Below are 12,746 nucleotides of genomic sequence, written 5' to 3'. Positions count from 1 at the left end.
CTATGTGACATCAAACATTTTTTCAATTTATGCTGTAAGTTAAATTATAAGTTAAATGACGTTGCATGAGAGATAATCTCATAGCGAGAATGCTAAATTATTAATAACTAGTTCAAGTTCGCAGATTTTTAAAGTTTTTTATTCACATGTAAACTTCGCGTTTTAATATTTTAAATTTTAACATGTGACGTCACAAAACTATTAACCCCCCCATGCCGCTTGTCACACTATGTCACATTTCGGTGATACCCCCCCCTCCCCATCAACGTTTTTTTTAATTTATTTATTTATTTAAATCCAACACAAAGTTTTACATTACAGAAGTTCAATGTAATTTCAAGTAAGCTTAGATTTCGCATCGACAAAAATTTGTTGTCATGTCTATTAAAAAAAACATGTGTGCAATTCACACGTGGTAGAAGTAAAACCTTCAAGAATTAAAATACAATTATCCTAAATGTCTAAGTACTCTATGTAAAATTTTGTCAATAGTAAATAATTGTAAATCATCTTTTATAGTATGAGGTAGCGCCCTCTGTGAATTGATAAATTAACTTCTTAAATTAAAATTCACTACAAGGGGTTTCATACACACATTAGTATTAAAAAATCTCATAGAAGGCGCTGAATTAAAAAAACACTACACTGAGAACATCTGTGTTCTATCTCATTCTCTCGCTCAATCCTATACATTTTATGTGTTTTTGTCTCTATGGACTTATTTTTTCGTTTCATCGAGTTTGAAATCACGATTCTAAAGAAGTTTCACTTCAAAAAAAAGTTTTTATTTATTTATTAAAAAGAGGATGTACTTACCTAAAATAGTTGGCAAGCGAGAGCTTGTAGAGCATGTCGCACCACAGCGAGTGCATCTCGGCCCGCGCCCGGTTGATCGTGAGCCGCCGCTTGAAAGCGCTCATGCTGTCCGCCCCTTGGTCTTGGAACTTCGACGTGTCCAGGGACGACGCCGGCGGAGGTATGTCCAGCTTCTTATTGCCGCCGGACCTGGGAGAACGTTATTTATTCTTAAACCAATTTGATTCTGAATGTCTCCAACAAATTCGTCGTGGTCTAAAGTTAAGACATCCGGTGCATTCGTATTGAGCGATGCACCGGTGTTTGAATCCCAAGCGGGTACCAATACTTCTAATGAAGTACGTACTTAACAAATCACGATTGAATTCCACACTGAAGGAATAACATCATGTAATAAAAATCAAACGCACAAAATTATAATTTGCGTAATTACTGGTGGTAGGACCTCTTGTGAGTCCGCACGGGTAGGTACCACCGCCCTGCCTATTTCTGCGTTGTAGATGTTTATGGGCTCCAGTATCTTAACATATAATTATTTCTATTTTAACATAAAAATTCGAAATTTGTTATGTTGTAGTGTAGTACATATGTATTATGTAATTTGTAATAAAAAAGGAGTATTAAACCAACACTCGGACAAGACAGTTTACATTCGAACTAGAAACTCCCTTCAATATGCGGTTGAATTTATGTTTCCAATCATTATGTTAAACTTACATTTTAACTTTGAATATGAATAAAAATGAATACTTATATACAGTAGAATCTCCTTTTGCTAAGCTGAATGTCACAAAGGGAAGAGTACAAGGACTGTTCTCAACATTCAAACAAAAAAAAACTAAATATGTACTTAAACATTTACTATATTTACTAACTCAAATTTTATGTTGTAGCTTAACTTAAGCTAACATTAGTAAGTTATTACACAATATGAGTGACTACCTACCTAAATATTTGAAGCTGTAAGTCGAGTATCCTTGTGTTGATAACCCAGGGCACTTCTCCAAGTTGATTGAGACTGTCCAACACAGGGTACAGGGATTGCTTAGGAGCTTCCTCGATGCGTTTCCATTGATTCATTATGTAATGAGGCATCCTGGACGCATGATAAATTACTATTAATATCCATTGTAATTTTGAAACGTTTAACACCGTGTCTGCGCCAGTCACTCATCAATAACTTAAGGAAATTTATTAATATATTCCTTTTAATATTGTATAAACTATTATATGTATGTATGTATGTATGTATGTATATGTGCTTCTGTAATGTATGTATATACTTTTTTTTGTGTATGTATTTGTAACTTAATATAAATTTCATTGCACCTACCAGTATTCACTCTGCACTACCTTTGGTTGACTGGTAGAGAATGCCTTAGACATTAAGTCCGCCAATGTAAATTTTACATGAAGTGTAATAAATAAAAAATAAAAAACTTTGTGTGTAGTACAGTATATTCACAACTGAATGAAATAATCAATATGGTCATTATTATAGGCTAAATGTTAAACTGTCAAGTTGTTGTTAAAAATTATTTCAAGAAACAACAATAATAGCATCAAATATATATAATGATATGGAATATTCTAAAATGTATGAACAATAATAAATAAAAAACTAAATTTCGTTTACTGTAAAATACTAAGAAAACAAAATTTAAAAACTTTAATCTCCTTTTTAAATGATTACTTTATAAAGTTTTATTGAATTATGTTAAACTGAAATTCTCTTTTTTCTGAATGAGACAGGCAAGTGAATCTGTTGTGTCTGTGTTTTTAAATTTAAATGCTAAAGGTTTTTATATATATATACTACTATACTATACTACTATATTACATATATATATATAAGTATTTAAACTATAATGAGTACATATGATATTAGTGGTTGAAGTTGACACTAAGTAACTGTAAAATAATCAGTTAAGGCATTTGTGTTTAGGTGCAACAGTGACCTGATGAGCGAGGTCCTGGTGAGCAGGTAGGCGCCGGCGTCGGGCGCGGCCCAGGGCGCGGGCGGCGCGGCGGCAGGCACGAGCGCGGCGCGCAGGCGCAGGCCGGGCCGGGCCGCGCCCTCCCACACGCGGCACAGCGCGGGGTGCGGCTTCAACTCCAGCCGCACGGCGCGACCCCACGGCCGGTGCACCTTGTACACCGCTGGCAGCTTCTTGCTGTAAACGAGTCTACTTCGTACTTCATACTTTTACTGGTGGTAGGACTTCTTGTGAATCCGCACAGGTAGGTACCATGACCCTGCCTATTTCAGCCGTAAAGCAGTAACACGTTTCGGTTTGAAGGGTAGGGCGGCTGTTCTAACTATCCTTTTTTTTCCTACCTAAGCTGAGAGCCTTGAGAGGTATATATATCAGCGTAACTTTAACTAGTAGGTGAGCTCACGGGGCTCAAACCTGACGACGTTGCTAACACGAACCCCAGCAAGAGCCTTGCTTCACAGAATCTACCGCCGGCTCGGAAACGCGACCCACTGAGAAGATCCGGCGAGAAACTCAGTTGGCTGTATCTGAGGGTTTATCTATACTAATACCTTAGAACTCATATCTCAAGGTAGGTGGCGACATTTCAGTTAAGATGTCTATAGACTCCGATAAGCACTTGACACCAGGTGGGCTGTGAGCTCGTCCAACCATCTATGCAATAAAAATAAAATAAAAAGACATCCTTTTTTTATTGATTAGATGGGTAGACGAGCTCAAAGGCCACCTAGAGTTAAGTGGTTACCGGAGCCCATAGACATCAACAATGTAAATGGCACCACCTACCTCGAGACATGAGTTCTAGTCTCAATTTTTACCATACAACGGCTACCCCACCCTTCAAACCCAAACGCATTACTGCTTCACAGCAGAAATAGGCAGGGTGGTAGTCTTACCCCTGCAGACTCACAGGAGATGCTTTCATCGATAATTACACAAAATATACTTTTTGCGATAATTTCTAGTACATATCGTAATTCCTTTCTTTTTTTTTACCGTGGAAGTCAATCATCTATACATAGGTACATAGGTATTTTATTAGAAAAATTAGGCTGCAGAATTCGAGCACCAGCACAGTCGCATTGCTTGATACGAATGCGTCTGCACTGGACGACTTATTCTTTCAACCACGACGACTTCATTAAAGAGTTTTCATTAACATGACATGACTTAATATTATGGAAAGTGCACTTAAGTTAACAAACAACCGATATTAGGATTTTTTTTAACACATGTTAAGTACGTATTTCCTAAAAAAAATGTGAGATGTGAAACATCGACATTATTTTGTAAAAGTAACATGCAGAAAAGAACAGATTGTGATAGGAATTAAATATGTCATAATGATAAAATAAAATATTACGAAAAATTAATTTGTTTTCAAGTAAAACACACCTGTGTTACTACAGTACACATAACCTTATGTGTACTGTAGTAAACAACACTGTATACACTACGGAGTATACACTATAGGTATCCGAGCTGTGTAGCGAGAGAGATGGCTTAACGCCGGATCGAGTGGGAGAGAATCGCACAGTCGACTGCGCATGGCGACGCGTCGCCACGGCATGCGTCGCCACGCCAGAAATCGGGTTTACGTGCGGCTATAGATGTTTCACATCAAAAAGATTTGTTCGCGGCATTTAACACTGGCGTCGTTCTACAGAGCCACATCGGACATCACTTTACGACACTTCGATTGTTTTGCTTCGTACAGAGGCTGCACTAAAAGTATCGGGAATGGAACATTTCCACTGTTCCTGTCATATTAAAATCTTTTTAATTGAAAACTCCTTGGTTTTAAAAATCGAATACCATTTATTTATTTAAAAAAAGATTCTCGGTCTTGTCACGAGGTTTTGTCAAACTTGTTTAGTCGTTGAGAAAATGGAATTGACTCGAGAAAATTCAAGAGCGATGATTTATTATGACTTTCGAAGTGGTTTAACACAAAAACAGTGTGTTGACCGGATGATTTCTGCATTTGGTGATGAAGCCCCATCCAAAACCACAATTTATCGCTGGTTTGCTGAGTTTCAACGTGGACGTGTCAAGCTCAGTGATGATCCTCGTCAAGGTCGTCCAAAAACTGCAGTCACCCAAGAAAACGTTGATGCTGTGCGTAAGCTGATTGAGGAAGATCGACATGTGACATACCGCGAAATTCAGGCAACTTTAGACATTGGCATGAGTCAAATTCAAATAATCTTGCATGAACAATTAGGTGTAAAAAAGTTGTTTTCCCGATGGACACCGCATTCGCTCTGTGAAGAGCAAAACGCGGCTCGCGTTACTTGGTGCGTCAGAACTCTCGAAAGATTCCACGTAGGATCCTCAAATGCTGTATACAACATTTTATCAGGTGACGAATCCTGGATATACGCGTACGAACCCGAAACAAAAAACCAGACACGAGTTTGGGTGTTCGAAAATGAGTTAAAGCCAACAAAAATTGTTCGTTTACGGAGTGTTGAAAAAAAAATTGTGGCCACGTTTGTCTCCAAAACCGGCCATGTTACGACTATTCCTCTTGAGGGACAAAGAACGGTTAATGCAGAATGGTATGCTAGCATTTGTTTGCCACAGGTCGTTTCTGAACTCCGTAAAGAGAACTGCAACCGCCGCATCATCCTCCATCACGACAATGCGAGTTCTCACACCGCGCACAGAACAAAAGAGTTTTTAGAGCAAGAAAACATAGAATTAGTAGACCATCCGCCGTACAGCCCCGACCTAAGCCCTACTGATTTCTATACTTTCCCTAAAATAAAGAATAAATTGCGTGGACAGAGATTTTCATCACCTGAAGAAGCTGTGGACGCCTACAAAACGGCCATTTTGGAGACCCCAACTTCCGAATGGAATAGTTGCTTTAATGATTAGTTCCATCGTATGGAAAAATGTGTCAAATTTCGCGGAGAATACTTCGAAAAGCAATAAATACATTTTTAAATAGTAATGTTGTATCACTTCGTTAATTCCCGAAATTTTCAGTGCCGCCCTCGTAATAGCATTTTGCGATCGCGCCACATTTGCATGAACATGATATTAAATTGTAAAATAAGTTCTAGTAAGTCCACACGGGATGAACAAATAACAGAAAAATTAAATTACCAATAGATAAAATACTTACACGTTTGCTTTGGCTTTGAACAAGTTCACATCAATTTTTACATCATTTATAATAATATTATACAGGAACTTTCCTATGTTTTGTCTTATTTCCATCGGCCACGGTGTTTCTGCCATATCCTACAAATGAACAAAGATAAATTAAATTAAAAAATTCTGTGACTATTTCTGAGGGAAAAAAAATACAGATCAAAGTCTTTATTGAGTTGGTGATGTCCAGTAACCACTTTACACCAGATGCTCCATGAGCTCATTAAACGACAGAAACAATTACAAGCTATTTAATTGCAGCAAATATAAATGCAAAACTTACTAAACTAGGTCCTCCCCTGTACTTGTGTAATAAAGCCTGCCACACTTGGCGACCGTTGTAAGGAAGACCCGAGTCGTCCACAGAATGTCTGTTCACATACCAGTCGCAATATTTCTCGTATATTTGCTGTATTTTTTGCAGGACACCGTTTCTACTGTATTGTTCTATTTGATACCTTGAAATATTTTAATGAATATATTACATTTTGTGATTTATTTATTTTTAACAGAATAAAATATAGATTTCTTTTATTACAAACTAGCGACCCGCCCTCGCTTTGCTTCGGAAATTGTAATTTATTGTTGATTTCTCCACTATTGATGGATGTTAATATACATATAAACCTTCCTCTTCAATCACTCTATCTATTAAAAAAAACCGCATCAAAATCCGTTGCGTAGTTTTAAAGATTTAAGCATACATAGGGATATAGGGACAGAGAAAGCGACTTTGTTTTATACTATGTAGTGATTATACAAATAAATTTAATATTAGTAGTTTCAATTGTAGTACACTAAAAAATTCGTTCCAATTTTATTTTTCAATACATATATTCTTAATTTATAAATTTGTTGTTTTTCATAACAAATATTATTCTAAATAAATATAAATTTTATTAATAATGTTTAAAAATAAAAATTAATCTATAAAAATATGTTATCAATATATTGATTATTCAGGAGAAGATTTTATTCATTTAAATTATGGAGTACTTTTTTTATAGCAATTAACAACTATTGTATCAAAATTGTCTCATATTTGAATGTGTATAGAGATTAAAAGAATAACTATTATTTCAGTGATAATATAAAAACAAAATGTCCCCTTAAGCCAGATAAAAATTCAGATCAACTGTCTGAATCTATCATAATATGATTAGTTTTTTAAAATATTTTCCTCTTTTTTGTTGAAACCAATTAAGTGATAGATGTGAAAATTTAAATACATATTAAAAATGCACTCACTTTTGATATACTAGAGTACCCAACTCGCGCTGTAAAACTTTCAGTGTGGGACTGTACGTTTCGCTCCCGTCAACCAATTTACTTATTTCAGACATAACCAGTTCTACGAATTGATCCACCTTTAATTAAAAAAAATATTAGTGTAATAGCTAAGGTATTTAATTCAATTAGCATTCATTTTAGTTGCAAAAAAGAAATTACCTCCAACACTTTCAGATAAGGGTACAGAGAAATAGCTGAATGTGAAGCCTTACTCTGTGATTTCAAGGTTCCAATATTGCGAACAAAAGCTTCTTTAATAACAACCCGCCACTCGTTTTCGATCTCTTGTAGCTTCTCACGCTAAGCAATACAAATAAATTAATTAAAAAATATAGACTAATATAATAATAAAATATAGATATATTAAAAAAATATTTAAAATCAACTTCAATAGCACAAACATAAAACTGAGATTAACTTGAAAATATACCCTTTCAAACTAAAATATAACTTTCAAAATCGGTCATGAATTACACATAAATATAATCTGTGAGCCCGCATAAAAAGACACTCTAACTTAAAACTACCTTCTTTTCTGAAATCGGTTCAATAGGCATAGATTAATTGATTAGTAAACAAATTTTAAACTTACACAAAATTGAACAGTCTTTGACTCGACATCTTTGACGTTGATATTCTCTACTTCGATTTCTCCTTTCAGTTCTACCTGTATTTGCTCTTTGACTTTCTGTAGCATATCTTCACGCGTCAGCAATCCTTCTGACGGTGATTTTAATAAGCCTAATCTATTTTCAACATTGCTTAGTTTGAGTTTCTCAAGTAATGTACATTCGTAGTCTAGTATTGGAGGCGTGTATTGCGGCTGGAATCCCGGTTGTATTCGCTGTATCGCGCTGAGTACAGTTTCATGTTGATCATGTTGAAATGTAGTTTTGTCCATGAGATCGTTCAAAGATATGCCCTGTTTGCAAAAAAATTTTTTTTACATTTAATAGACTACTTTATTTCCTTTTAGAAATAGGAGTACAGTAAAAGTTCCTTATTCGCGGTTCCCATATTCCTTTATTTCAATATTCGCGGATTAAAATAATGCGACTCAATTCCCATATTCGCGGCTTAAGATGTCTTTATTCGCGAATCGGAACATCGGTACATAAACATTGTAAAAAGGAGTTCAATATCCCATAATATGTAGGTATCCAACCGAATATCCTTTGTAAATGCGTCTGCCTTCAAATGGACTAATAAGTAAGTAATATAGACCTTATCACAACTATGCCTAAAGCATGTTTTTTTTTTGTCACCTAGGCAAGTATCCCATATATGTAAATTGCCATTCCATATTTACGGTTCCTGTATTCGTGGTATTTTTACGTAACATATACCCTACGAATAAAGAGCTTCTACTATATAAGTATATACGAACCGTCTCTTGCATTCTATTGTGATAGAAGTGAAGCAATGTACTCTTATTGTCATTGGCACTCCGCTCTATGCATTCGAAGACTGCCGCAAATGTCTGCGCGTCAGGTTGGATGTTATCCTTTGTCATATATGAAAGCAATTCTTTTACGTCTTCAAGCATTCCCTTTAAACAAAATAATTTAGGCAAATAAGAAAAACTATTTTTTTTAAATAATATTTTTTTTTGCGTTGATGGGTGGTCGAGCTCACAGCCTACCTGATGTTAAGTGGTTACTGGAGCCCATAGACATCCACAACGTAAATGCGCCACCCACCTTGAGATATAAGTTCTAAGGTCGCAAGTATAGTTCCCACGAATATTCGAATATTGCAATCACTTGAATTAATCATTTAGCCCTTCTTTGTATCACTTGTAAAACTCAACAATGGAAGACATTTTCAGAGGTAATGGCGCAGAGTGAGAAAGAGACAGTACCAATATCTTATGCAGAAGATTTGATAAAACTATGCAGACTATTTCAGATGGTAGCCAATAGTAAAATACTTATAATCTATAAACAAGACTATTTGTTGTTTAAATTACTTAGATGTGTGTGTGTGTGTTAAGTGGTTACCTGAGTACAACTTAACTACCACCATTCATATTGAGACATGAGTTCTAAGTCTCAGATCTATAGTATAATGGTTACCCTACTTTAGAATGCATAGTAACAATGTTCATCTGTCTATTTATTCTGATGGTAGGCAGTCTTGCAACACACCCTACTACCTGAGTATTCACAAGTTATGAAGTCTTAAGGACCTAGTAAAAAAATATTACCACCTAAGAAATATAAAAAACGTTTCCCTTGCGTACTAAATAGTCTGCCTCTGACTATAAGACACAAGACTAACAGAAAGATATTCAAAGGAAGAAAAAATCTAATAAAAGACATTTCATATGTCTTAAGTAACATGTAGAAAAATCTCTTGGTCTACCTACCACATTGTGTAAATTACCTCAAAGACTTATTGAACTACAACAAAATAAAGTATTATAGGGTATCCAACATGCTAGACTCACCATTTTTGCATATCCATGTAATAAGGTGTTATATATCTTAACATCTGTCACTTTTGGTTGATTCGGTTTGGTGCTTTTACGCCTATAGTGTAATAATACTCGTCGGCCCTAGAAATAATAATTTATTCAATTTATAATCAAGTTAAAAACTAATTATGTATCCTCAAAGCATATGTTGGTTATTGCATTAATGATGTCAAATGAGATTTCAATGTGAATCTTTTATTTTTATAATTAGATACAAAAATATTTTTCCATTATATTGGCATGCTATTTGTATCCTATAACAGATTTAAGCAAAAGAATAATTACGACTGATTAAAAATTTTATTATTCAATTTAAATTAAATGTTTACTTATGTTTGTGATGTTAAAATAAAATGTAAAAATGTAAAGTCAACGTAACAATGGCTTGGCACTATTAAGAAATTATTTTGAATAAGCGAAAACGTGAGGACTCTGTGTGCGTGGGCACACTGGTGAAGGCTGATGAGGAACTGTGTCGTAACTATACCTCATTTATCATGTGCAGTGAACATAACAGCTGCAGATGTGAAATAAAAAGTTTCTGAAATGCTTCTTGCTTCCCTCGTTGCTCCAACTGCTTTATATCTTGTTTCATGTTTGATTCTTTCAAAGCTCTACGTTTTTCACGGCTGGCTTTCTTTTTTTCCTTAATAGCTTTTGTCCTAAAATGTTAAAATTTTACAAATTGAAGGTATACTTTCATTGATCAATTTTTTTTTTAATTAGATGGACGTGGAATCTAATAGTCTACTTATTGTTACTGGGGCTTATAAATGTTAAATCTGAATTCCAGCATCTTGAAACTTAAATACAAGTCTAAATTCTATAATATCTTTTCTAGACTTCAAAATGAACTCAAATTTCTAAATTTGGTGGGTTTCATCTCAACACATCATGTATTTTACAAACTCAAAGTAAAATATCATTAAAATTGAACAAATATAACATGAGATTCAGTCTTATGATCGAAAGATTGCTTGACATTGATTGCGAAACATTAATTAACTTACGCGGCTTTAACATTCAAAGGCTTGGCTTTTGTGGGACCCAAATGATCAAGCTCAAAACACTCTTTGATTTCTCCATCGCTATGTAAGGGACCTTCATCATACAAATCTTCTAAAGCAGGATGTAAGTCTTGTCCACTAAAAAGAAAAAAATAGTACTTGCTCAATTAAGCAGTTTACCCCGAAATGATATACATATATGACCTCAAATAATTGTATTTTTAAGCAATATTATGCTTATTTCCCCTGTTAATTAGTGTATGTTTCACTATTTTACTTTTTTTATAGTGTATTGTATTTTTGTTGTTTTCAAATTTCTTCAAGACATAAAAAATTAAAATGAGATGTAGGCAGAATAATGAAGTTTGTAAATGAATACTCGGTATCATTACAGTCCTAATGAATGAAATTTATAATTAAGTTCATTTTACATCTCTCTCTAGATTTGGTTAGTAAGTTACTAATCCTGACTACTGTACCACAGGCTCCTGGTTCATTTCCAGGTGAGAGTCAGTATCTCTTTGAAAGATATTTGGAAACTAGGTCTGGGTTTTTTTCTAGTTTTAATATTTCCAGAACACTTAACACAAGAAAAAATTGTACCTTGAAGCTGATCACTGAAATGATCAGCTTACCTGACCAAATAATGTGTATTATTTAATTACAAATTCAAACATACAGTCTTCAAGATTTCAGTTTTACTCGATTCATGCACAAATAACTTTTAATTGCGTAACCTGGTATTCAATTGCACTTTTGATATTTATTTATAAGCTTAGAATACTTACTGTAAACTAGTGATTTGTGACATTAAGTGGTGGTCATATCTGTCTAAGTGGTTATCTACAAAAAATTCTTTGAATGCTGCATGTGGACTTTTTATATCATTTCCAATTTCACTTTTCATCTGGAATTCCTGAACAACACCTTCGTTGATTGCGTAGCTCAAATCACTTAAACGTTGATCATATAATGTGGCTTTCCTAAAGTTATGGTAACTGTCCCTCACCATGTCAATGAACTGTCTCTTTTTGAATTTCTCTTCTAAATTAGTGATTTTATGATGGGTATATATCAAAGCGCATTTATCATCTTCCAGTGAAACCAATTTAATATTGTCGGAAGAGTTGTTCAAGATTTTTTCACGTACTCTTTGTAGTAATTCGGTGTCTAGTTGTACATTCACTGGTTTCTTAGGTTTTGTTGTTAGTTGGTGGAGCTGTCCTAGAGATACTGGACTGGCAGCCAGTTTAGACAAGTGAGCTGCATGTAATTTACTTATAGATACTTGCATTTCTGTCATCGCTTTGTCACCAACTGAAAAATATTCAAATTTTTTTTTACACAACAATTTTAATTTAATTTTTAAAACAGTTTTTTTTAAATGGAATTAATCATGAATAATACGGTATTGTTTTCAGATGTTATAGTCCTATTAAATATTCTAATGGCTCTAATAAAAATATTTAAATAAATCATTTGTTATGTATTAGAACATTGCAACAAACCTTCAAGAACTTCGCCATATTTTTTATAGCCTTTGTGTTTCGCCTTTTTTTTCTGTGACCTCAATATGCTTGCAGTTTTTGTAGATTGATGTCGTACAGAAAAAATGTTTTCTGGAACACAACATTGACGTTATGCAACAAATAACCTAAACACATCGACAATGTTTATGTTTATTTTTTCTTCTAAATATATTTTTTCATATTGGTATAAGTACAATACCTGCATAGTTTCGGCCTAATAATATTTTCCGACAAAAGGAACATGTGATATTCGATGTTGTGATTGTAGTCGTAGAATTATTTGGTGGTAAAACGGAAGTGCCATGTAGAGAACTCTGATATAAGCTTCTAGCACTTATAAGTCTATGCATTGTTCCTGCTGTAATTCAAATACATTAATTTATATTGCAAAACATGCCGACTGTTAGAAAACCACGTGAGAATAAAGTTTTTTTTTACTTTGGATTGTTTACAATTTGACATTGACAAC

The 12,746-nt window shown here is 34.4% G+C and overlaps 1 protein-coding gene across 1 annotated transcript in view; it reads right to left on the bottom strand.

The window, feature by feature from the left end:
• LOC101744865 (DNA-directed RNA polymerase, mitochondrial) overlaps positions 1–12,746 on the bottom strand; it is a 22,140-nt gene extending 9,394 nt beyond the window's left edge. Inside the window, exons 1-15 of the mRNA XM_004931767.5 lie at positions 12,477–12,746; positions 12,257–12,367; positions 11,537–12,065; positions 10,752–10,886; positions 10,229–10,403; positions 9,715–9,822; positions 8,653–8,814; positions 7,858–8,187; positions 7,425–7,565; positions 7,224–7,342; positions 6,259–6,433; positions 5,947–6,065; positions 2,775–2,990; positions 1,763–1,912; positions 817–1,005 (exon numbers count right to left, since the gene is read on the bottom strand). Of these exons, the coding sequence (XP_004931824.1) occupies positions 817–1,005; positions 1,763–1,912; positions 2,775–2,990; positions 5,947–6,065; positions 6,259–6,433; positions 7,224–7,342; positions 7,425–7,565; positions 7,858–8,187; positions 8,653–8,814; positions 9,715–9,822; positions 10,229–10,403; positions 10,752–10,886; positions 11,537–12,065; positions 12,257–12,367; positions 12,477–12,627 (2,810 nt within the window). The 5' untranslated portion in view covers positions 12,628–12,746. The remainder of the gene's footprint in view (positions 1–816; positions 1,006–1,762; positions 1,913–2,774; positions 2,991–5,946; positions 6,066–6,258; positions 6,434–7,223; positions 7,343–7,424; positions 7,566–7,857; positions 8,188–8,652; positions 8,815–9,714; positions 9,823–10,228; positions 10,404–10,751; positions 10,887–11,536; positions 12,066–12,256; positions 12,368–12,476) is intronic.

Source organism: Bombyx mori, chromosome 3 (genome assembly GCF_030269925.1).
Source record: "Bombyx mori chromosome 3, ASM3026992v2".
Lineage (NCBI taxonomy): Eukaryota > Metazoa > Arthropoda > Insecta > Lepidoptera > Bombycidae > Bombyx > Bombyx mori.
The sequence above is the reverse complement of the archived record's forward strand: the minus strand, read 5'-3'. Positions and strand labels throughout refer to the sequence as shown.